Genomic DNA, 23,094 nt, shown 5'->3' with positions numbered 1-23,094 from the left:
GTGCCCCGGCGCCGCCATCCCCCACGCTGCAGCTCAGCCCCGGGGCCCAGGGCCCGGAGTAGATGACGAAGACCTGTTTGTTTAATTACGCCCGACTCCTATTGTTGTTGACTCATTGTTTACGAGTGGGTGGAAGCAGCGCGTCTCCAGGAGGGGCCCGCACGGCAGCGGCGGCGGCGGTGGCCCCGGCCCGGCACAGCAGTGATGGCGGCGTGGGGCCCGCGTGCCATGGGGAAGGCAGAGGCGGGCCGGGGCGGCCCTGCGGCTGCGTCGGCGGCACGAGGGAGGCCGCAGCAAGGAAAGCCCCGGCTGCCGCAGCCGGCAGGAAGAGGAAAAGGGCGACGGGGCATGGAGGACGTCAGTGGGACGGGGCTGTGAGCTGGCCACCATGGGGCTGCGCATGGCGGCCGCCCCCGGAGCCGCTTCCGAAGGAAGTGGGAAGCAATTAGGGAGGACAGGGCCGCCCGTGCTGGGGGTGCCTCTCGGCACGTCACACGGGAGCTGGCCCCCACCTCGTCCACCGCAGCCCCCTCGCCGGCTTGCCCAAGCGGTGGCCGGACCCCTCTGAACACCGTCGGAGCGGGAGCACCTGCCCCTCTGAACAGGGCTGTCAGCTCCAGCCGTTGGGAGCCCCCGACCAGCCGCCAGCTCCGTTTGGTGGCAGGGGACGCGTTGTGTCTCCCTCCCAAATGAATTTTTCTGGTGGCCGAAAGGGGGAAGCCAGGTTTGGGGCCTTGCGCAAGGAGAAAATATTCCCGGCGTGGCTGCGCCACAGGGAGTCTCGGAGGCCCACTGTTTTCCAGCTGCTGTTGTCAAGGAGAGATGTGAATAAGGTGTTTCTGCTGCCAGTTCTTGTGAAACCTGGAGAAACATAACGTCCTTGAGACCTTGCCCTCTCTGTCAGATTTTTTGAAATTGATAAATGGGTTTAAATGTTATTAGGGAAGGAGACAGACATATGAGTACACACAATGTGGTTGCAAAAACCACATATTTCTGTAGCAAATCAAGCTAGGAACATATTTCTGCATTCTTTTCTTCCTTAGCATTTAACATCTACCTGAGTCACATTTTCACATTTCAGATTTCTTTCTTCTATTTCTGGTTAGTTTGCTTGCTTGTTTTTGCAGTCACCGAGGCTTCTCTTTTTAATTATCTCATGTCTCCAGAAGCTGGAGTTCTAAGATAAAGATCATGCAGTAATGACAGTCAGCAACACTGTTAATGAAAAACAACGGGTACGTCCCTGAGAGTAACCAGTACTTCGAGATGTTTTGTCCATGAGGATCCCACTTACAGTGCAGTGCGTGTCTTGCGTGCCGGAGATACAAGCACACCAGAAGTGGGACTCTCCCAGACAAAAGCTGGGAAAAGAAGTGAATGATAATGTGTTTATCTGCCTGTCTTTTGAGCCTGGATAGTTTCACTCCTGGCATTCTTGTCCAGCAGCGGTGCAAAGGGAAGGAGGTTGCTGTAAGCCCCAAGGGTCTGGTCCCCTTTGGTTGACTGCCCGTACCCAAGAGTGTCCAGCAGTAGGAGGCTCAGTGAACATGAGAGTCTGATGAGTGTCTGCACAAATGCGAGTTTTGTGTTTGTGATACCTGTGTAAATGGATTTTTGTTCCCCATTTGCTGCAAAACTACACATGTATAGAGGAATCTCCTGCCAGACTCTCCCCTGATAGCAGATAAGATCATCTCAGAGCAGTAGTCCAAATAAGCTCAACCTGAGCCACTTTGTGAGGAATGCCCACACCTGGACTTCCTGGTTTCTGGTCTTCCAATTTTTTTTCTGGCTAGAAAAACATGTGCTAGTCCATCCGTCTGGCCCCCAGGGGCTGTCTGGCCCCAGCCCCACGATCTGTTGTTGAAGAGCTGCTCGCTAAAGCCAGAAAGGCTGCAAATGAGTCACTTCTGTCCCAGTGAGTCAGCGTCAAATTAACTTGTAGGAGCAGACTCCTGCAGCACTTCTACAAGATTTTTCCTTCAGCAGGCTTTGCCCCTCTCCAGGCTCAAGGTGCCCAGCTAGCTCAGCCCGCAGCAGTGCGCCCAGGCTAGCAGGTGTCCGCATCATCCCCTCTCTTCTTCTTCCCTGCAGATCTGGTGAGCAGCTATTCCATGACCCCCCCTACTCTTAGCATCACTGAGGAGGAGCACGTCATCAACTCTGGGGACACACTGACCATCACTTGCAGGTAAGGCACCAGCCAGGGTGGCTTTGCCCAGACTGCTTTTACCTGGTAAGTGTTGAAGGACCAGGCAAGGAGAGACCATCAGGGGAGACCTTAACTCCAGGACAGCTGCAAATTAGCATGGCTGGCTACAAATCTACCACATTAACTGAGTGTGAATTCGTCTAATTAATTAATTGGAAAAGAAGCTGGAAAAGTCTCTAAGGAGATGGTGATAACCTCTGCTGTAGTCTTACAGGCAGAAAGAAGAGGGAGAAACATTTGCCTGACCTGACAGGTTCCTTGTAAGTTTTTTTTAGGGAAATTGGCTTCCTAAATCTCCTTGTCTTTCTCTTACATTGCTTGTTCTCACCTCATCAGGGGTTGCTAGTGTCACAGTTCTGGTTTGTAAATCTGGCTGGTCATTTGGAGATGTGGAGAAATAGCGATGAGAGAAGGTAAGGCTGTAGCCAGTGCTAGCTGTGAAGGGCTGAGCGGTTTTCTCGGAAGCTGAGATTTAATGCTCTGCTTCACACAAATGGGGGTGAGCAGAAACCCCAGCTAGGTCTGGTGAATAGCTCTGTGAAAGGAGCTGGGGAACCACTTGGCCTTTTGGAGACTGTGGGTCTGACTGTGTCTAAACTGATTCATAAAGCCAAGTGCTGGGATGTGTTCTCTGCGGTACCCCCAATCTTGAAAAGAAAAAAACAAACTGGGGAATTGGCCAATGTTTTCCCAATAAATCTAGAATTTTCCTCCAGAAGTTTAAAGTGGATCCACACCTAGGACCTCAGTTCCAGTATCCAGTAGGGATATTCTTTCAGTATGTGCCTCAAATGGGTATTTTTCAGTGTTGTAGATAACCATGAAGTAACTACTGCAAACATTTGGCTGGTACTGGGTTCATATCTTGACCTAAACATGTATAGTTTTTCTTGGAATAGATTACATTGCTCTCACTCTATGAATCATTTGGCAGCCAGGGGACAGGGATAGAGAAAAGGTTGTTGATGGCTGTACTGAATTGATTTCACTTGGTCTTGCAAGCTAAGCAGCTGTGGGCTTGCTCCTATGGTGATCTGAGGAGCCATGGTGTGTGCTAGGCCACAGGAAACTCATGAGCTGGAGGACTCTGGTCAGTCCCATAGTTGCTGCAGGAGCATAGAGGATGAGGAGGAGTTCAGGGACTCCAGCGCACTGCTGTGGTCATTCCCCTGCAGAGGGACACAGGAGCTGATGGTCTCGGAGGAAATCTTGCTAGGAGGCAGATTCAGCAGAATTATTCTGAACAAGCATACAATCACACCACAACCTTTCTCAGTAGTGGCCCAGGGAGCGACATGGGAAGTGGTTTAAAGAGTGTGGGAGAGGTTTGCACTGACCTTGCCTGCCCTGCACAGGCACCGGAGGACTGTCAGGCCAGCAACCTCAGCTCCTCTGTGGTTGTGCAGTGTCCTTCAGACCACCCGCAGCTAGCCAAGTACCTCTGGAGTGTCTTCTCAGCACCTCTGGCATTACTCAGAGGTTCCCCCTTCTCTCGCTGTGCTCTCAAGCTTGTGTTTCTCTAATATCTTGAGGAGAGGATTTTGCCCCTGGGACTCTATTACTTCCTTTGGACGAAAAGTAAATCTTTTGTGGTCCCTGGTTCTCTGATTACACCCAGCTGCATCTCCAACCTCTTCTCTGGACCGTGGCCCACCCTGGGAAGACCTGGCTTGAGTTAATGGGAGCTGAAGGGAAAAACATGCAGACCACCAAGAGAAAAGGCAAAGGAGAGGTGGTGGGGCAGGACAGGGCAGAATTGACTGTGAAATCAAATCCAGGGTCTGGGGCTCCCTGCTAAGCATCGTGTTGGAGGTGGCTTCAGTTCGACCCTGCTCTTCCCTTGAGAACAATGTCCTCTGGCTGCTCTTTGAGCTGCCCTGGAGCCAGTAGTACAGACCTGCTTGAAGCAGCGCTGCAGCACGAAGCTGAGCCCAAAACCCCCCACGTGAGACTCCCTGGAGACCTTTCAAGCTTCACCCACCAAGCGTGGGACTCCTGTAGCCAGCTGCACTCTCAGGCTCCCTGACAGCTAGGCCTGGATCTCCCACATCTGCAGTGCTGCAGCCCCTCTCTCGCTCTGCTGCCCATCCAGCCTTGTTGGTGACCAGAGCCCTTGCCAGGCCATGGGATGAGGGATGCTTCTGGCGCATGAGAGCTGGGCGTGCTTAACAGAGACCCAAAGACATAGCACACCCACAACAAGCCACCCAACACTGGGTCTCTGCTTTTGCAAATGGCTGGACCTACAAGCATGTTCCTCTGTTGCCGAACATATTGAGCCCTTGAGAGGTCCAGACGGGGACCTACGTGAAGCATTCCCCAAAACATGCATCAGGCTGGGGCTGGCTGAGAACCTCAGTGATGTTTTGATCTATGTGCGGCAGAGCAGGGAGAAGGGGCTGATGCCCCCATGGACAGTGCATCTTTTATTAGCTTCCCATCCTGAAAAGGAAGGAAAGAATATTGTGAATCTCTGCATTCATGCCCTCGGCAGCCTGCGCCAGAGGGGAAGTGGAGAGCTTGTGCCGTTCCGGCTCATGAATATTGGAGCAGAGCCCACATGAGCTGACTGCACAACAGCAGAAACCTCCGGAGGGGAAGGGAGGACGTGGTCCTGGCTGTGCCAGTCAGGCCCCAGCCATCCCGTCCCGCAGGTGCTGGGCACTCAGGTGGAGAGGCAAGTGTCATCCAGCCATGGCAGTTAGAAAGGAAAGGGCAAGGCTGTCCTTTACTGCCTAATGACTTGTTAATAGCGCTGATTTGCAGATGCTTGCCACTGCACAAGCCCTGCTCTGGCAGAAAGGAAGTATTTGACCCTGGAGCCCTCTTGGCTGCCGAGGAGGAAATGAGTGCTGCAGCGGGGCTGAAAGAACTGAAGGATGAGGCAATGCCCCCACACGGATGCTCCCGCCACGTTTTCCTACGCCACGTGTGACTGCACCAAACATCCTGGTCCTGGGGAGGGATCTGTCTTATCCCAGCCAAGCCATAAAGCCACGGACAGCTTTGCCCGTCACATCATGCTTGGGAGCTTCAAAGAGGATTGAAGAAAAGTGGTGCCAATTGCCCTGTCTCCCTTGAAGAGCATCCGTCCTGAGAAGCTTTAGGAAAACAGCTGTGGAGAAGCCTACGGTGCATCTGTTTCCAGTTGGCATCAGCAGGCTCCATTGCCCAGCAAAACACTACCACTGAGCTGAAAGAAAACAGCTTGGGAACGGATCTCAAAGGTGTCAGATATGAGAAAGGGAACCACCCAAAACTGCTGCCTGGACCTTTTCCCGAATACAGAGAGTAGATTTGGAGATGAATCCAAGCAAGCCTGGCCTGCTTTCATCCCTGCCTTCTTCTGGTCCCTTTAACATGCCAATGGTGCTAACTTGGACTCAGCTCTAACTTGGACACCTCCTGTGTCCCCACTGAATTTGGTTGAGCACCGCAAGATGCAGGGAACACCTTAGCTTATAGCTAACCCATGGGCTGGTCGTCAGGTCTGTTTATGTTGGCCCATCTCTGAGCCGTGTTTATATAAATACGTGTCACTCGGCTACTGCTAGCCTTGGTGGTTAGTAAAACAAGTGGATCTGATAATGCGTGAAAATCCCAGCGGGTAAACAAACAGAAAGCGGAAACGCTGGAGACTCGTACAATTACCCTGCTCCACGTGGAATGCTGAAAATGCCTGCACAAATGCAAGGGGCTTTGGGGCTCCCCTGGGCTGTCGGGGCCCTCGACCCTAGTTCAAGAGCAGGGTCAGCGGCGCAGTCTGCGCCCTGTGCAGCAGGGTTGTGGGCACAGCAGCAAAGGGCATGAGCAGAGGCTGCTGCGTGATCAGTTTGGCAATGAGATTTACTATTCTTTTCCGTGTACATGCATAGGATGGGAACAATGCAAAATCCAAGAGTCCTGTTTTTATTAAAGTGTTTGTGAGACTATGATCCTTTGAAAAAGCTCCCTGTGACTCATGGAGACAAGCCGCCAGAGCTGCTGTTCTAGTCCCGCCTCGGGCACTGGCGGGATTTTTAGTGCATGCAGACATTCGAGCCGGGTCAGAGGGGCTGCGTGGCTGTCCCCGGGGGCATGTCACCGCTGCAGAACCCTTGTGGCTGCTGATGCAGGGGGAGCGCGGTGCGTAGCCTCCAAGCTCATCCGCACGAGCTCAGCGGCAAGCTGGAGGTGCTGGAAGAGAGCAAAGTCTGCAGGAAGGCAAGTCGTCTGCTAAAGACAAACAAAGGGGCACGTCTTCCCCCCGCGCTTGGACAGAAATCCTGTCCTCGCCGTGTCTGAGCGGATCTCCCATTGTGCCCTCCGAGGGCACCTTATCTCACTTCCTCCTCGCTGTCCCCAGCTATCGGTGACAGTCGTGGCCTGGCTGCGCTTAAAAGCATCCGCCCGCCGAGCTGCGCTGGCAGTCCCCTGCCAGAGGCGCCGCTTATGCCAACATGCGTATTCCCTGCTTGCATAACAGATGAATCCAGTTTCCCCCAGTAGAACAAACGGTACTGACAAAAGTCCATTTTTGCCCCTACAGCTGTCTCTTGCGATGTCTTCTGTCCTTCCATTTCTTTTTTCGAACATTCTTAAGTGACTTTCAGCTACGCTGGCAAACTTCCAAGCGTGGACTAGGCCTTTCTCTGAAAGGGGCTCTGATTTCACAGGGGGAAACTTTCAGCATGGAATAAAAGCTTGTTTTGTTTGTAGTAAACAAGTGCAGTTATTTCAAGCTGTGTTAGAGCGCGCGCGTGTGCCTCCATGTGCATAGGCGAGTCCCCAGCTCTGGAGATCCTCGGCTATATATAAATGCACACGTGCACGCTCTGTCTGGGGGGTTCTTGCAGTTCCTGGGCTTTTCTGTTTGCCTTTCGGCCCCGCTGCGCACGAGGCCGGTGACCAGGCTCTGCAGTCGCCCTCCGTCGGAGGGATGCGTGTGGCTCAGCAGGGATGGGAACGTGCGGCAGCCCCAGGCCGGCCAGAGGAGCGTGCTGGGGCTCGCGGGGGCCTCCAGGGCAGGTGGCTGTCTGCCGACCCCCTCCCGCCGTGGCAGGGAAGGAAATGCAGCCGGCAGCTGGACAGAAGGCGATCAGCTGAGCCTCCTCTTGTTTTCTCCTTGCGCTCCTTTTTCTCTGACTCCTTCCTGCTTTTCTCTTTTTCTTTCCATTCCACTCTCCTTCCCACTCCACTCATCACACCGAGAGCCCCAGCCAGCAGCTGCACGGAGCCAAGGGAGCTTGTCACATCTGTGTGCCTTCTTAATAACTATGAGCTTTTTTAATAATGAGAGGGAATAGAGAATTAATGGATCCTTTCCGTCACGGCCCTGAGTGGCTCCCCATCCTGGCCAGGACTGGTAGGACAAAGTCATGAGAGGGGGAGACCTGTCCTTGAGCGGACTGATGTCTTATAGCCTAGCATTCCCTGGGAGCTGGTCTGGGAAAGCGGACAAGCCCTCTGCTTGCCTGGCAAGCGCTGGATTAGTGAGGCTGGTGGACATCTCCTCGTGCCCATTTTCTTCCATGGAGCAGGGCTGTTCCTCCATACCATGGCCCGAAGCAGCAGTTGCTTGGGACATGTGCAGACGCATGCAGAGCCGCGCAGGGTATGTGGGAGGGGGGCAGGGGGCCCATCAAACCCCCAGCATCCCGGGCAGACCATGCTGCCCAGCCCATGGCTAACTCTTCCCTTTCCTGTGTCTAGAGGCCAGCACCCCTTGGAGTGGTCGTGGCCTGGGGGCAAGGTGGACCCCGCCGGGAAGGAGAAGGAGACTGAGTCCGCGGCCTCGGCAGCCCCTAGCAGCGGCCGGGCGATCCGGGAAGACGACTGCGAGGGGACCGGCACAAAGCCGTACTGCAAAGTCGTGGTGCTGACGGAGACCCAGGCGAACGACACGGGTTACTACCGCTGCTACTACAAGTACATCGATGCCAAAATCGAGGGCACCACGGCGGTCAGCACCTACGTGTTTGTCAGAGGTAAGAGCCCCCCGGCGGTGCGTGCCTTCGGGCTGGGGGAGCTCAGGGGCAGCCTACACAGCAGCGTAAGATCAGGAAGATTAAAAAGCCCGACATGCCCCCGGCTTCCCAGGGCAGCAGGGCAGAGCCGCGCCGCCACGGGCCAGCTCCCCATGCTGCAAGGGAATCAATATCCATCCTTTTCTGGGGGATCGCGGCAGCGCCCAGGATTCATTTACCTCCTGGCCCTGGGGCATCACTCCAGCCGGGCTGGAATGCAGGAATTTAAGGAGTGAGAGCCGGGCCTCGGAGACGCTCAACCGCTAAAAAAACACAAGAGTTAGTCTCTGGGCAGCTGGGGGCTCTCAGAGGCGCTAGTGGTGGAGCGGAGATAGGGACAATAATGCTCCATAAAGCGCTGGATGGAGAGAGGGAGAGGAGGAGCGGTGCATACCCACCATGTGCAGCCTCCTCTCCGTGCCGGATGAGCCCCCTGCCATGGCAGCCCCACACGCCTCCAGTCTGTGCTGTCCGAGCACGGGCTGCCCATGCGGGTAGCACTATGAGGTGTGTTTTTGAGGAGACGGGCTGTCTGCCAGGCCTGGAGCCTGGACCTTAGCTCAGCAAAGGGCTGCGGAGCTGCAGGGCCAATGCTCCATTTCCCTGCGCCCCAGGGGCTCCTCATCTTCCATCTCCCCTGCCACACTGCTAGTGGCTCACTGGAGCAAGATAAATGAGCGCTGTCCCCTGGAAACAGTTGGCCGAGCTATTTCTCTTTCCACTGCCGTTTATTAGTTGGTGCAGTTGTCACGAGCCAGGCAGGTCATGACATACAAGCCACATTTTTCAGCAGTCCCAGGGCATAGCCAAATTTGCCTCTGCAACTATGCAGAGAAAAATGCAGAGGCAAATCACAAAAAGCTGGGAAACCGCTGGCGAGGAATTGGGGTTTGTGGTTGTTTGGGCAATTGCCTCATCTTCCCATGGGCTCTGCTGTCCATCAGTAAAACTGGACAGAGCTTCCCTGCACCCCGGGCATGTCGTGAGGAGATGTCCATGCTTTGCAGATGGGCGCTCAGACACTGCTCTTGAGGGCTGGGTCAGGATGGAGGCAGAGAGCTGCTTACGCACATGGTGGAAAATGAGTACCACCTACGTGGCTTACATGCAGGGTATGCTTTTGCCAGGGCCTGATTCGTCTGTGGAGGTGGGTTTCGATTTTTTCAATTTCAGCCCTCAAATCTCTCAGAACAATCAGGCATGATGTGCAATCCAGCAAACACTGCTTTCTCTGTCCCCTTGGCCACCTTCTCTCACCCCTGGCCTCATCTGCAGCTCACTAATGGCTCTCCTGTTTACAATGGCAGGAAAGGCGCACACGCGGTGTAGCTTTTGGGCAATAAATCTCACACTCTCAGGGCGCGTAGCACTCACAGTGCTTGTGGACAGTGTGCAGGCAACGGATCCAGCCAACACCTCGCAGCACTGCGGTGCACATGGCTATGCAGCACATGTTCACACTGATTCCACTCAGGCTGTGCCCTCTTATGGCTATCAAACATCCAGGAGACCACAGGATCTGCCAGGACAGACTTTCCAGCCAAGAGAAGGGACATGTCCAGGAAAACCCAGGCATATGGTAACCATAGCCATTGCAGAACCTCCTGATAAAGCCCTGCCTGTTCCTGCTGAGCTGGGCTGCAATGTGAAGCTGTCTCTAGAGAGCTTAGGAGGGCTGATGTAAGTGTCAGGGATGTTCGGAGACAGCATGATCAGACCACAGATTTAGCCATCAACCTCATTTCTCATGTTAAGAGCTTGGTGGAATTGCCAGGAACAACATATCTGTGCTTGGCTGGAAAAATGGGTTCCTCTGTGTTTTACCTGCAGCTCAGCTCTCCGCTGATTTCTCCACGCATATGTCTTATTTCCTGTGTGTGTGGTTAGGCGTGTGTTTTATTACCTCTATAGATAGCGCTGTAAACATACAGAATGCCTCGTCAGGGTGGAATAGGATATGTACATCCCCCATCTCATAAAGCTTAGCATATATTAATGAAGAAGATGCTAAATTATTCCCATCCGACCCATTAAAACAGCCTTAGAGAAAATATGCAACGCGGTCAGAGCAGGGAGTTAGTGCATGAATCACAAGCTCATTGGCAGCAGGGCCTGCCCAGTAAATCAGTTAGCTCTTGGCTGCCATCTGAGCCTGGAGGGGACCTCATGGTCTCTCACCTCTGGCAGTTGTGTCTCCTCCTTCTCACTTGCCCAGGGCTCGGGAAAGGAATGAGGAACATGTTTATGCTCAGAAACATATTTGCGATTTCAGAGGATAGCAATCCTGTGGCAGTGAAAAGCTACAGAAGATAAAGATAAGGCTTCTCTGGGCAGTCCCTATTTTTATGAACAGCTGACCAACACATTCCCTATGCATGGCTTTTTTTCCCTTAAGCTGTAGAAAAAAGCACTTGACCCAAAGTAGGTCTTTGCAGCATGACTATGACTGAAGCAACAGCTTTACATACCAAAAATTAAAGGAATCCTCTTATGCGCTTAACAACATGAGCACTAGGTTGGATTGTGTTGGGCCCAATGTGATGTGAATAGCAGGATCCCCAAATGGAGATCATTACTGCTTTCATCTTTGATTTGTTATTTCAGATGGGCAGCTTTAGGGGTTGGGTAGTAGAGAAAAAGGGTCTCAGGCCTCAGGCTGGACAAATGGCCCTCCTCACACTACAGTCCCTAGTTTAATCAATAGTTTAACTGTGATCCAGGTGAATAGAGAGTACCTGTTAAGGCTGCTGGGATCATTCAATCTGATTCCCAGTGTACCAGAAGCTGTAAGATTTCCCCCAGCAGCTCCTGCGGCAGTCCCATGTTTCCCAGCTGGGGACCCACCACCTCCTTATGGAGCTCCCTCAACTGGGAACGGTTTCCACAAACGAAGCTGATCATGGCCATGTACTGGGTAGATATTTCCAGAGATGCTACTCTTGCAGAGGAAGGAGGCTGGCAGCAGCAGGCATTGGAGACACTAGGGACCAGTCTCGATGTACAGCAGCTCATGAAGCCACGTGTCTCTGCAGAAGTGGGCAGGCAGGGCACGGTATTTCAGAAGAAATTGTCAATCAGTGATGTGCTGCCAGGGAAGGCCTCATGGCCCTGCAGCTTGCTGTCTCTTCTTCCAGTTTTGTCTTTGTTCCATTTAGTCAACGCTGGTGGCTGCTCCTTTGTGCCTGGTAGGCTCTCCTTGTTCAGGAGTGTCCAAAAAGTAGAAAAAAACTCAAACTGAAATACTAATTTTGAAGAAAAGCATTGCCAAGCAGTCAGGTGAGCAAGTGCCTCAGCAGCAGCTGACACAAGGAGCTGGAAGACAAGCCTAACCCAGGCTTTCTGGCTGACCATGGTTTGGGAGAGAAGTGGGTTTTGTGTCTTGGTCTCACCAGCTCTTTCCAGCGGGAAAGAACTGGGAAAGGGCGTCCATGACTCCCTGTTAGCTCACCAGCTCTCTGGGGTCAGGTTATCTCTGTGCTCTGTCTGAATGGTGCCTGGCATGATGGGTCAGGGCCACGGCAGAGCTCCTTTACATACTGCTGTTGACTCCCCTTGGCCGTGGAGCCCCGTGGGGGCTTGTCTCGCTGGGCGCAGGCAGTGTGCGGAGCGGGACAGGGCAGCCCCTTCTGCGAGCATTTGCTTCTGGGGGCTTGCATTGCATGCCCTGCATGGAGGAGGTTTAGTGCAATACCACTGGACTTGCTAAGTCGTTTCAATGATTAATTTGGGGTGGTTTTGCTCTTCCTGTCAATATTTGCGCTTGCAGAAGTTGGGAGGCGGTGGGGTGGCAGCCCTGGAAATCTCAGCTCATCTGTTTATCTGCCGGCCAGGATTGCTGCAGGATGACATCTGCATACCATTGCGCTGTGGATCACTTCCTCCCCACTGGAAGGTCGCGCTGCCGGCCACCGTGCCAGGGCGGCATGGCCCCGCGCCGCCCGCTGACGTGGGGCCACGTGCAGGCACCAGCTGGGCAGGGGATGAACTCAAACAGAGACCAGCCGCTCGCAAAGGCCTGGGTCAAACCCTGGCGGAGACCTGGCGGGGGCCAACCAGGGGGAGGCCATTTCCAGCAGTGCCCGAATGGTGCAGGCGTGCTGCTCGCTCGGCTGGCGCGATGTTCGGCACGGAGGAGCCGGCCGGCCCAAGCGCCTGCCCTGCTGCTCCCTTCACATTCCCCAGCTCGGGGTGTCTCTGCTGGCTATCGCAGATCGGGCCGTCCAGCTCAGCACCACTCCCTCTAGCAAGCTCGCACTGTGTCAGTGAAAGCCAGAAAGCCTGCTTTTCTTCTGGTTCCTCCCTTGTCCCAGTTCTTCTCTTGCCTCTGTTTAGTTGTTCTTTTCTTCATGTCTCTCCCTCAGATTTCGAACAGCCATTTATCAACAAGCCGGAGACCCTCCTCATCAGCAAGAAGGAGAACACTTGGGTACCATGCCTTGTGTCCATCCCCGATCTTAACGTCACGCTGATCTCGGTGAGAGCTCAGCCGCGCGAGGCTCTGGGCCAAGCTGTAGTGCATTTGTTGTGCATTTTTAATTGCCGGTGTGGAAGCAGGACAGGCACTGCCAGGAATGGAAAATGCATGGGATACATTTTCCATGGAAAGTACAAGCCACTGGCTTCCTCGTTTTATTTGCTGGTTGAAGCTGTGCTGACCAGTTCCCTTGGGCAGACCCCATAGGTTTCCTGCCAGCCTTGCTCCTGTTCCCTGGAGCTCTGTGAAGCAAAACAAGACTTTGTTTTAATCCTGTTTCCCCCCACAGTCCCCTGTTTGCTCTGGTCTCTGTGATCTACAAATCCTCTAGGTGGTCGACAGCCCCAGGAGGGAGGAGGCTGCAGCACTGGGACTGATGACTGAAAACAACTCTATTATCAGCACGTCTTTTTTTCTTCTTCTTTTCTTTCTTTTTTTTTTTTTTTTTTTTACAATGCAAGTACATCCTTCCAGGATGAGTGTTACTATTGTACAAAGGTCTCCAGGGACACTCTGGGGGCCAGGGGCCTTTCCCTTGCCCGGGAAGGACACTATCCAAGGTCAGCACTCATCCTATTGGGGCTTACGTTTGGGCCATCAGCACCGGTTTCCTTAGCTATCACTATCAGTTTCCATTCCTGGAAGTCTCTGGCCCGCTCTGCAGACGGTGAGGCTCACTGTGCGGGACACGGCCACTCAGGGCCTCATAGGCGGCTGCAATTCCTAGATGACAGACTCTGGTGGGAGAGCTGGAAATTGGCATGACTTGATGCTGCATCTTTTCTTCCCACAGAAGGGCCATGTTAGCCAGCAGGAAGCCAGGAAGGGGTAGGATGGGAATAGTGTTACCTTCTCATTCCATTTGGCAAAATGTTGCTCTTTTCCAGCAAAATTCCCTCATCTACCCTGATGGGAAAAGCACTTTCTGGGACAACAAGAAGGGAGTGCAGGTACCCACACACCTGATCAGAGACTCCTTGTTCGTCCAGTGCGAGACTGTCATTGACAAGAAGGTCTTCAAATCCAATTTCTTCATCATCCACATCGCAGGTGAGGATTTGGGAACATACATGAGGGCAGTCTGGACGGCTTTGCAGTTCTCCAGTGCTGTATCCCCAGGGTGTCTCACAGGGTTGTTATGGTCCTGGCCTAGCTCAGTGGACTCTTCATCATGCTCATATCTTCTCTGCCGTGTGCCAGGCTGAGATGCACCAAGCAGTAGCAGGCCATACCCAGCCTCCTGTGACTGCACAGTCTGAGCTGCAGGTTCCTGGGTTGCTAATGTGTTTTGTGCTGCTTTCCAATATTCAGATCTAGTTTCAAAGAGTTAATAGATCACAAATGTCTTTTTCTTGCCTCCTGTGCATCAGGGAGCGAGCTGTATGACATCCAGCTGTACCCCAAGAAAGCCATGGAGCTACTAGTGGGAGAGAAGTTGGTCCTCAATTGCACAGTGTGGGCTGAGTTCAACTCCGGCGTCCGCTTCCAGTGGACTTACCCTGGCAAACAGGTACCAGCAAACAGAGCAGCTCACTGTGCACTGAACGCCTTCCCTCTCCGAGTCATCCCCTCCAGGCCTTTCACTGTTCCTCTTGCCAGGAGCTATTCCAGCCTCACAGACCTGGTTACCGAGAGCCTGCAAGTGGTTCCTTTCCCCACTGCATTTTTGCCACATGGTAGAGGCAGGCTGTTGTGAATATTTGCAGAGGGAAGTTCCCTGAGGTCCTCACTGCCTTCAGCTACAGGGTTTCCAGCCTGGTTACTGGCCTGTGGGTTGGAGCAAAATCTGTGCTGAACTGCGACCCAGCCTTGGGCTGCCAGTCAGGACAGGGCTCATTGCCTTCCCATCCCCGAGGATGGCAGTCACTGGTGGAGTCACCTGCCTGGGATGTCTGGGGAGAGGTGATGGGCAGCGAGAAGCACAAGCCTGAGGAGCCCATCCGCATGGCCTGTCCCTTCAATGTGTCTTTCATCCCCTTCCCTCTGCCGTCTCCCGCCAGACGCAGCGGGCAGTGACGGAGCCTGAGCGCCGGTCCCTGCAGACGCACACGGAGCTCTCCAGCATCCTCACCCTCCAGAATGTGAGCCAGCAGGACCTGGGGAAGTACACATGCACTGCCACCAATGGTGCCCAGATGCTGGAGGAGAGCACCGACGTCATCGTGCATGGTACGGCACCTTCTGCCCCCTCACAGCTGGCTTGAGAGCCAAGCCGGCAAGCAGAGCAATCCCCAGGCCTCTTGGGAGGTGCTTGGCCCAAGACACAGTGGAGGGTCTACAAGTGGCTCATGATTACAAGTCAGAGGGAGCTCTTTGGCTCTCAGCAGCCAGCCACACCAGCCCGGCCTGCCCGGCACTGCCTGCTGCCACCTCCATCCCTTCCCCTCTGCTCCAGGGAGAGGGCCTGCTGGGAATACGGATGTGGAAGAGGGACTGGAGGCATATGGGCAGAGGGGAGAAGAGGGGTTTTCAGATATTTTGACTTCATCATCGCTGTGGCAAAAGTCGGTTTTGTCTGGGCTGCTGCGACAACTGAGCTGGCCTTGGCCCTCACTGTCTGGCCCTGTGGGGAGCAGCAGAGCTTGGTGATAACGTGTCCCTTTGTGCTTTCCTCTTCTCCATGCTCGGCTCTGCTTTTGCAGAAAAGCCCTTCATCAACGTGGAGTGGAGGAAGGGCCCAGTGATAGAAGCCACCGCAGGAGACGAAGCCGTGAAGCTGCCGGTGAAAGTCGTGGCTTATCCCCCACCAGACTTCCAGTGGTAACGCACCTTTCTTGGCCTGAGCCACCCCCTGTCCTCCTTCCCGCTGCCAAGGAGGGAAGCCTAGGCTAGCCTCCCTGCTAGGTCCCATTTGGGCCAAGGTCATCCCAAATGTTGCCTTCTCCCACCTGGGGAGGGGCTGCCCGTGTCCCCAGGGTGTTCCCCCATGGCTCTCACCAGCACACCTTGGGACGGGGAGAGGTGAAGTCTGGGAGAGAAGCTGCAAAGGTCCTGGCCTGGGTTTGCAGCACTGCGCTGTCTGGAGAGGCCGAGCAGGGCTCCCATGGGAGCTGCTCCTCTCGCACCCCTGCAGCGGGGCTCACGCAGGGAGAGGGCCGGGTTGCGCACCATGCCATGCTGCGTGTCCACCAGGGCTGGCAGGGACCTGGGAGCGCTCGGCTCCCTCATGCCACAGCCAGGGCTTTGCACAGGCACAGCAGTGCTCAAGGCAGAGACACAACCTCCCCCACCCCAGCGCACATCCATACGGGACAGAGCGCAGACCCATAGCCTGTGTCCGGGAAGGCCCGGGAGTCCCTCCAGAGAGGTCCCCAGGGCTATGACGGAGCACTCTGAATGTGCTCTGGCAGGGGCCAGCGAGCCCCTGCCTGGCTGCTGGTGGGACACTTCCTCCCTGTGGCTGCATTTTCTCTCTGCCTCCCTGCAGGTACAAGGACGGGAAGCTAATTCCCAAGCAATCTCAATCTTCAATGCAGATCAAGGATGTGTCGGAGCAGCACGCCGGGATGTACACGCTGGTTCTGCGGAACAGGCTGGCGGGGCTGGAGAAGCGCATCAGCCTCCAGTTAATTGTCAATGGTAAGGGATGGGGCCAGGGGGAGCATGCTGAGCCCACGGCCTTTGGGCTGCTCCGAGACCAGAGCCCCTGTTGCTGTCCTAAAGCAGTTGGAACCTACATCTTCTTCTCCCCCATTGCTGAGGGATGCTCCAGTTACATTTAGGCTGGTTCTTTGTGGCCTGGGTACTGGGGCACAGGACTGGGGCTGAGGACACTGAAGATTTTGTTCCTTCTTTGGGCAGAGAAAGCCCTTGCTCAGTGGCTGTTTCCCAGCTGTAGCTGGGACTGTTGCTGAGGGTGATCCTGACGGATGGGGATTTCAGGGCAGGGAAGCAGCAACATGCATGGAGTCTGGAGCTGGAGCAGTCCTCTGGGTGCCCACCAGCTCCCAGGGAGTTTTTCCTTGGTGGAAACCAGTCCCTGTCAAATGGGATCTAGTTACCAGCAGAAGGAGAGGTGGAAGGGCACTGCCGCTTGGGGATTTGTCCCTGCAGGCTCTGCAGCCCTGTGCTGGGGGCTGCCAGGCAGTGCTTTGAGCCATGCAGCATCCAGACAGTGACGTCCTGCAGAGGAAGGAGAAATGACATCACTTGAATCTGCCTAAGTATAACCTGCTCTGCCTTGTGTGGCCTGAGCTCCCCAGGAGCTGCCCTGAGAGCTGTGGTGCTTTAGTGACCGGTCTCTCTGCAGTTGGGCCCAGAGAGGGTTGTGCCTGGCCTGGGGAAACCCAGCAGCTGAGCCTGGGCTGGTCATGGACACTGTTGCTCTGATGCTTGCAGTTCCTCCGCGCATCCATGAGAAGGAAGCTTCTTCCCCGAGCATCTACTCCCGGAGGAGCCCCCAGGCCCTCACCTGCACAGTCTATGGCATCCCGGCACCAGAGGTGATCCAGTGGCAGTGGAGGCCATGGATGCCCTGTCGGATGTTCTCCCGACGCAGCCTGTAAGTGTCTCCCACTGCCACCAGGAGAAAGGCTGTGGGCATCTGTGCTCTCCAGAGTGCCAGATGCCCTCCGAGCTGGGGGGCTGCGGGGCTGTGGAGCAGGGGCCAGGGCAGCGTTTCTGGCTCCTTGTGGCTACAGCTGTGTCCGAGACCCTGTCCCAGGACACCTCTCAGGAGGTGGGAAGGGCACGTGCCCACTGCCAGTGCACCGGCCCACTGCCTGCAGCCTGGGAAGCACCAGGCAGGGCTGCGGTGGCCTTTTAGCTGGGGTCTTGCGGGGAGAGGGAAAAGGGATGCTGGGGGGTTACACTGGCACAGTGTCCGGAGGAGGCCGGCTTGTGCAGCCCCGCGCCGGCCCTGGCCGAGCTGAGGACACCGGAGCATTCCTCGTCGCATGCGAGCGTGCCGTGGCTCTGCCAGGAAGCAGCAGGGCCCATGAATTATGACCACTGTCTCCCAAGGCCGCTGTGTTTCTGCCTCATGTAGCTACAGAGGATACAGGAGGCTTCTTTCGGGCTTCCTGTTATTTACACAGCTCACCGGCATGTTCGCCACTCCGAGCGCTCTGCCCAGCGCTGCCACCACGTGCCCTTGCCCCGCGCTCCCCGCTCTGGGCAGCTCAGCTCCCTCCGCTTCCCTGCTGCTGTGAGCCCTCTCCCTCCACAGCTCCCAGCCCGGATCTCGTACAGACCCTCCGCGTCTCCCCACTCCACCTGCGTGTCAGAAACTGCCTCCAGACTGCAGTGTCCCCATTCCCTGGCGGATTTGGGCTCTTCTCCCTGCTCGCCTGCCTCAGCCCCAAAGAGGTGCCACCAAGCCCCTATGAGACGTCAGCATCTCTACTTGGGGCTTTTCCCTCCTGGCTGCTGTGGGAGCAGAGCCAGCAGGTGCACCCATGGGTGCTGCACCCTCTGCTCTCCAGGCCAGCCCCCAGCAAGGCTGAGAGATCCCTGACTCTCAGTCCCAGCATGGGTTTAAGACCTCACTGCTGAGCAAACCACCATTGAGAATTGCCCTGGGCGTACACGAGGGGTTTTCACTTCTGCTTTTCTCCATCCTTAGTAGGGAAGGATGAAACCACAGGCCTGGGGGTGAAGACCCTGCCTGGGACACCAGTACCCATTTCTTGCCTCAGTTTTCATATCTAAAGATAAATACTCTCACTTATGGCATGGCAGTGCCTGGGCTCACTGGTGTTTGCAGAGCACCCTTATGAAGCGTCATAGCACCATGTAACCAGGAGACACAGGCAATTTTGCAGGGTCGGAGAACAGGGGCATCATTTCTCAGACACAAAAGCTATTTTTTGCTGGCTTGCTTCCCAGCTGACCCTCTCATCTCTCTCCTCTTTCTCCTTTTCCCTGGCTGATGGATTAGCAATAGCAGGCACCGGGCAGCAAGGCGCCATCAGCGGGACCGGATGCCTGAGTGCAAGGACTGGAAAGATGTGTCACAGCAGGACGCGGTGAATCCCATTGAGAGCATTGACACGTGGGTGGAGTTCGTGGAGGGACGGAACAAGGTGAGGCCGTGTCCCCACGCGGAGGGGGGAGCTGGAGACAGGAGCCCTCAGCGGGGTCCATCACGATCGGCCAGCAAAAGCGGCCTGGAAACAAGCCCAGCAGAGACAGATTGGGGAAAGGCTTCACACCTCAGCTGCTAAAGTAAACCATCGCCTGGCCGTTCCCAGCTCTGGGGCTCTGCAGTACCAGGCAGCACCAGCCCCAGGGCGAGGGAGAGCTGTTGTCTTTCTTTGAGAAATTACCCTACGTCCAGAGAGGCTCCTGCTGGCGCTGACTGCAGAGGAGGTTTCGTGCTGCTCCCCCTGCCCTGACTGCTGCTGGACATGGGGCACCCAGCCGGGGAAGACACAGGGAATGCTTGTGCCCCACTCTGGGGGCTCCCGTGGCCATTTCTGAGGGCTCCTGCTTGAGCCATTTCGGAGAGGCCAGTCAAACCCTGCAGAGCAGGCTGGGCCACCCGGAAAGGGGCAACGGGAGCCACAGGCTGATCAGGAAATCTCTGACCTCAGGAATATGCCCATTTTTGGTGGGGCATTTCATCTAGCTGCCCACATCCTGGTGGGGTGAGGGTTGTGTGGAAATGCTAGCGCCCATCCGCTGCAGGTATGCGAGCGAGAGCACGTGCGTGCCCCGCGGAGCCCGTCCCTCTGTCACAGCGCGTTTCCTCTCTGGAAGGAACATCTCTCCCTCATTCCAGCGTGTGACCTGTGAACACCCAGTCACCGCTCGCTGCCTGTTTCTTTCTGCCTCTCTGGTAGCCCCGAGCGTCAGCTCTGCGCCCTCCGCCACAGCAGGGTTCCTGTTCCCGGCTCGTGTCAGGCACCGGCCGCTCGCAGAGGGATGCAGAGCAAACAAATGGCCCCCCATTTCCTAAAGTCAGTTCCTGTTTTCCTACACACCTCCAAAGTCACTTCCCGTTCCATGGCCCTGGCCGGCAGTTCGTTGCTATGCCAAAAGGGTGGCAGGGGCCGATGCTGCTTCTCCCAGAGCAGCTGGAGAGAGAGGCTGGGATCAGTGTTGCCCAGGGAGGTGAGCAGGGCCTTTGGGAGCTCATGGATGGGGTGCCCCTGTGCTCCCCTCCATGTGTGACTCTCACCTCTGTCCCATGGGCTCTTTCCCTTTTTTTCCCATTCTTCTTCTCTCATCTCTTCCTCCTGTTCCTCAGCCGTGTCCTTCTCACTCCCTGTCTGCTTGGGTGTAACTGTCCCGGAGGTCCAACTTGGACTGTGCAGCCCAAGGACATGCCAGAGCTCTGGGAGAAGAGAACTGTTCTGCTTTCAGTGGGACGCTCTGTCCTCAAATCTCCTCTCTCTCCCTCTCCTTTCTGCCTGTCTTCTCTTACCAGTCTCCTCTGGTTTTATTTGGGAAAGGCCAGAATAAGCCACAGCATGTGCAGTGCACAGCAATGCACCACGGACAGCAGGATGATGTCAAGTGCAGAACCCCCAGCTCAAATGTAACAGGGCTGATCAGAGTGAAAATCCCCAAGAAACAGGAAAGGCACAAAAGTGCCAGCAGCAGGGTCAGTTCAGCTGTATTGAATGTGCTGAATAAACGACTGTTCTTTCTGATTAACACAACTTAATACATTGCTGCTTAGAACTGAAATGCATCCGAAAGTGTGTGGGATGAATAGTAAAGGCAAAGTACTTCCCCTGTAGGAACTCAATTTTTTGCATTTTAAATGTTGTCTCGTTAGAGGAAATTTTGCATGTAACTATCTTGTCATTTGAACTGGGAAGAGGGAGGAGAAACCTGTGCTTCAAACTGCAGATCTCCTCTAAGGGGAGTGCTTGTAACATGCTTGGCAGCTCACACGCGTGCAGCGTGAGCCAGGGAGGAGGAGAGGAGCCATGCTCCCCAGCTGCCTTTCCTGGCTTAGCCAGAGGCGACATCTCCCGGGGCTGCGCTCCCAGGACAGCAGCCTGGCTCTTCGCCTGATCTTGGTCATGTCTTGATGATGGAAGGAGAGAGAAGGAAGTTTTTAGGACTGTGCCTATGTACGCTTGGAATACAAAGGGGGAAGATGACGATGGTGAAATGGTGGGAGCTGGGATGTTTTCTCAGGTCTGATTTCCACTTATAGATAAAAGAGGTGCTTATACATCTTTGAGTCCCTGTAAACCCTACTGAACTCCAGGGGACACTGAGCAGTCACTTGGTGGCAGAGGATGTCGGCATCAGGCACAGCTCCACTCTGCAAGGCGGCGAGGGACTCCCCTCACACGTGCCCCATGTCTGAGCAGAAGGAGGGAGAGGCAGGCTCTGAGTGCGGGTGCCGCGGGCAGTGGGGGGCTCAGGGAGTCCAGTCCTCTGTGTCCTTGCCCTCTGTCCTCCCAGTTATGAGGCTTGGCAGGAGCTTAGCTGTCTCCTCAGCCCTGAATCATGTTCATGTACCCCTTGCTGTGCTCAGGGAACGGAGAGGTTTAGCAAGCAGATTGCTCCAGAAGCCCACGGAGAGGAATCCATGCTGGCTGGGCTCTGTGAAAGGAGCAGAAATCACAAACAAAACCACGTTGCTGTTTCTAGAGCCAACAGACGAGGCTTGAAATGCTCAAGGGGGTGTTGAATAAGGGGCCATTTTCATAATCTTTCCCAGGTGCAGCTACTCTCTGGGGCAGGGCTTGCTGGGTGCTTTGCTGTCTGCCAGAGGGCAGCAACAGTCCTGCTTCTCTTCCCTCTCACTTTTGCTAACTCGTTCTGATGCTCTTCCCCTATCAGACAGTCAGCAAACTGGCCATCCAGGAGGCCAACGTCTCCGTCATGTACAAGTGTATCGCCTCTAATAAAGTGGGTCGAGACGAGCGGCTGATCTACTTCTACGTGACCAGTAAGTACTGCAGAGGCCCCCTCCATCTTTGTCTGCCTAAACCTGTCGATCGATCGTATCATGCACTTTAAACGCAGCCCGGGGAGGCAGCAGGCAAGCAGGGCCGCCCCAGGGCTCTGCCGAGCTGCAGAAGCCTGGAGCCCTGGCAGTAAGCTATGCGGGCAGGGGCTGGCAGGCAGGGCTGGTGTGAGCCAGGGCTGCCTGGGCCTGGGCTCTGGAGAGCCCTAGCAAGGTCCCGCTGGCCCAGGCAGCGCCAGGGCTGGGGACGTGCCTGGTCCAAGAGCATCCTCTAGTGGCACTGCCTGACCCACTCCCAGGCAGGGTACTGCTGGCCCCAGGCACCCCCCTGCCCAGCAGGGCCCCCAGGAGATTTTGGCACTGGGAGGATGCCCAGTTTGTAGAAGCTGGAGCCCAGCAGAGTTGGCTGGAGTCACGGACCGTACAGGGCCGTGCTGCACAAGCTTTCTGCCACCAGGAGCTTGTACCCATAGGAGCCCGTCCCTGTCCACTGAGGACAGGGATCCTAGCAAGGGCACAGCAGGCTGCTTAGAGTCTGTGATATCTGAGGGCAGAGGCTTATCTTCATGACTGTCTGCAGAGGCCCCAGCACCCTGGGCTCCTTGCCCTCCTAGGTAATACCCATGCTGTCAGCAGATACCAGCCCTTGTGGAGGAAGATGAACATCCACAGTTGCTGCTCCAGTAATGCTCTGCCTGTGCAGTTGTCCAGCTCAGCTGTATGGCTTCCTGTATGTGCAAATGTGTGCACAATTACTGATGGAAGAAATCCAGAACCCTGCGTGTGAGCTAAGAACAAGAAACAGCCAAATTCAGACCCTCCAACCTCGTTTCATTTGTGACCCCATCTTAATTTGACCCTGGGACTTTAGCACATCCCCTAGCACCCCGCTGAGTGTGAGCTGTCGGTTGCTGGCCGTTTGCATGGGACAACTCTGCTCTAGGATGGTTTTCTTTGCACTGGCTGAAAGTAGGGGGTCTCAGAGAACTGGGCTCAAGGAGACAATTTCATTCTGTCTGGCAGCTGAGCCTAGAAATTTCAGCCACATCTTCATTTTCTTCCTGAAAGCCATTCCAGATGGGTTTGAGATTGAATCCCAGCCCTCAGAAGAGCCCATAGAGGGGCAAGACCTACAGCTGAGCTGCAATGCGGACAACTACACTTATGAGAACCTGCAGTGGTATCGGCTGAACCTCTCCAAGCTCCACGATGAGGAGGGCAACCCCTTGGTGCTGGACTGCAAGAACGTCCACCACTACGCCACCAAAATGCAGGGGGAGCTGCGTTTCCAGCCGGACTCCAATGACGCGACCTTGCTGCTCACAATCCCCAACATCTCCCTGGGCGAGGAGGGAGACTACGTGTGCGAGGTGCAGAACCGGAAGACCCGGGAGAAGCACTGCCACAAGAAATACATCTCTGTGCAGGGTGAGGGTCCACAGGCAAGGCAGGGGTGATGGAGGAGAGGGGGGTGCTCTTGCTGCTGTCAGCTTCCCAGGCCATCCTTGAGGGAAGCCGTACAAGCAAG

General features: G+C 55.2%; 1 protein-coding gene across 1 annotated transcript in view; it reads left to right on the top strand.

The window, feature by feature from the left end:
• FLT4 (fms related receptor tyrosine kinase 4) overlaps positions 1-23,094 on the top strand; it is a 61,170-nt gene that overhangs the window by 21,357 nt on the left and 16,719 nt on the right. Inside the window, exons 2-13 of the mRNA XM_067304771.1 lie at positions 2,098-2,194; positions 7,907-8,181; positions 12,582-12,694; positions 13,582-13,744; positions 14,065-14,204; positions 14,695-14,863; positions 15,337-15,454; positions 16,122-16,273; positions 17,033-17,195; positions 18,573-18,717; positions 21,440-21,548; positions 22,635-22,994. Coding sequence (XP_067160872.1) covers positions 2,098-2,194; positions 7,907-8,181; positions 12,582-12,694; positions 13,582-13,744; positions 14,065-14,204; positions 14,695-14,863; positions 15,337-15,454; positions 16,122-16,273; positions 17,033-17,195; positions 18,573-18,717; positions 21,440-21,548; positions 22,635-22,994 — 2,004 coding nt within the window. The remainder of the gene's footprint in view (positions 1-2,097; positions 2,195-7,906; positions 8,182-12,581; positions 12,695-13,581; positions 13,745-14,064; positions 14,205-14,694; positions 14,864-15,336; positions 15,455-16,121; positions 16,274-17,032; positions 17,196-18,572; positions 18,718-21,439; positions 21,549-22,634; positions 22,995-23,094) is intronic.

The sequence above is a fragment of the Apteryx mantelli genome, chromosome 14 (assembly GCF_036417845.1).
Source record: "Apteryx mantelli isolate bAptMan1 chromosome 14, bAptMan1.hap1, whole genome shotgun sequence".
Taxonomy (NCBI): domain Eukaryota; kingdom Metazoa; phylum Chordata; class Aves; order Apterygiformes; family Apterygidae; genus Apteryx; species Apteryx mantelli.
This window is presented reverse-complemented; position numbering and strand designations above follow the sequence as displayed.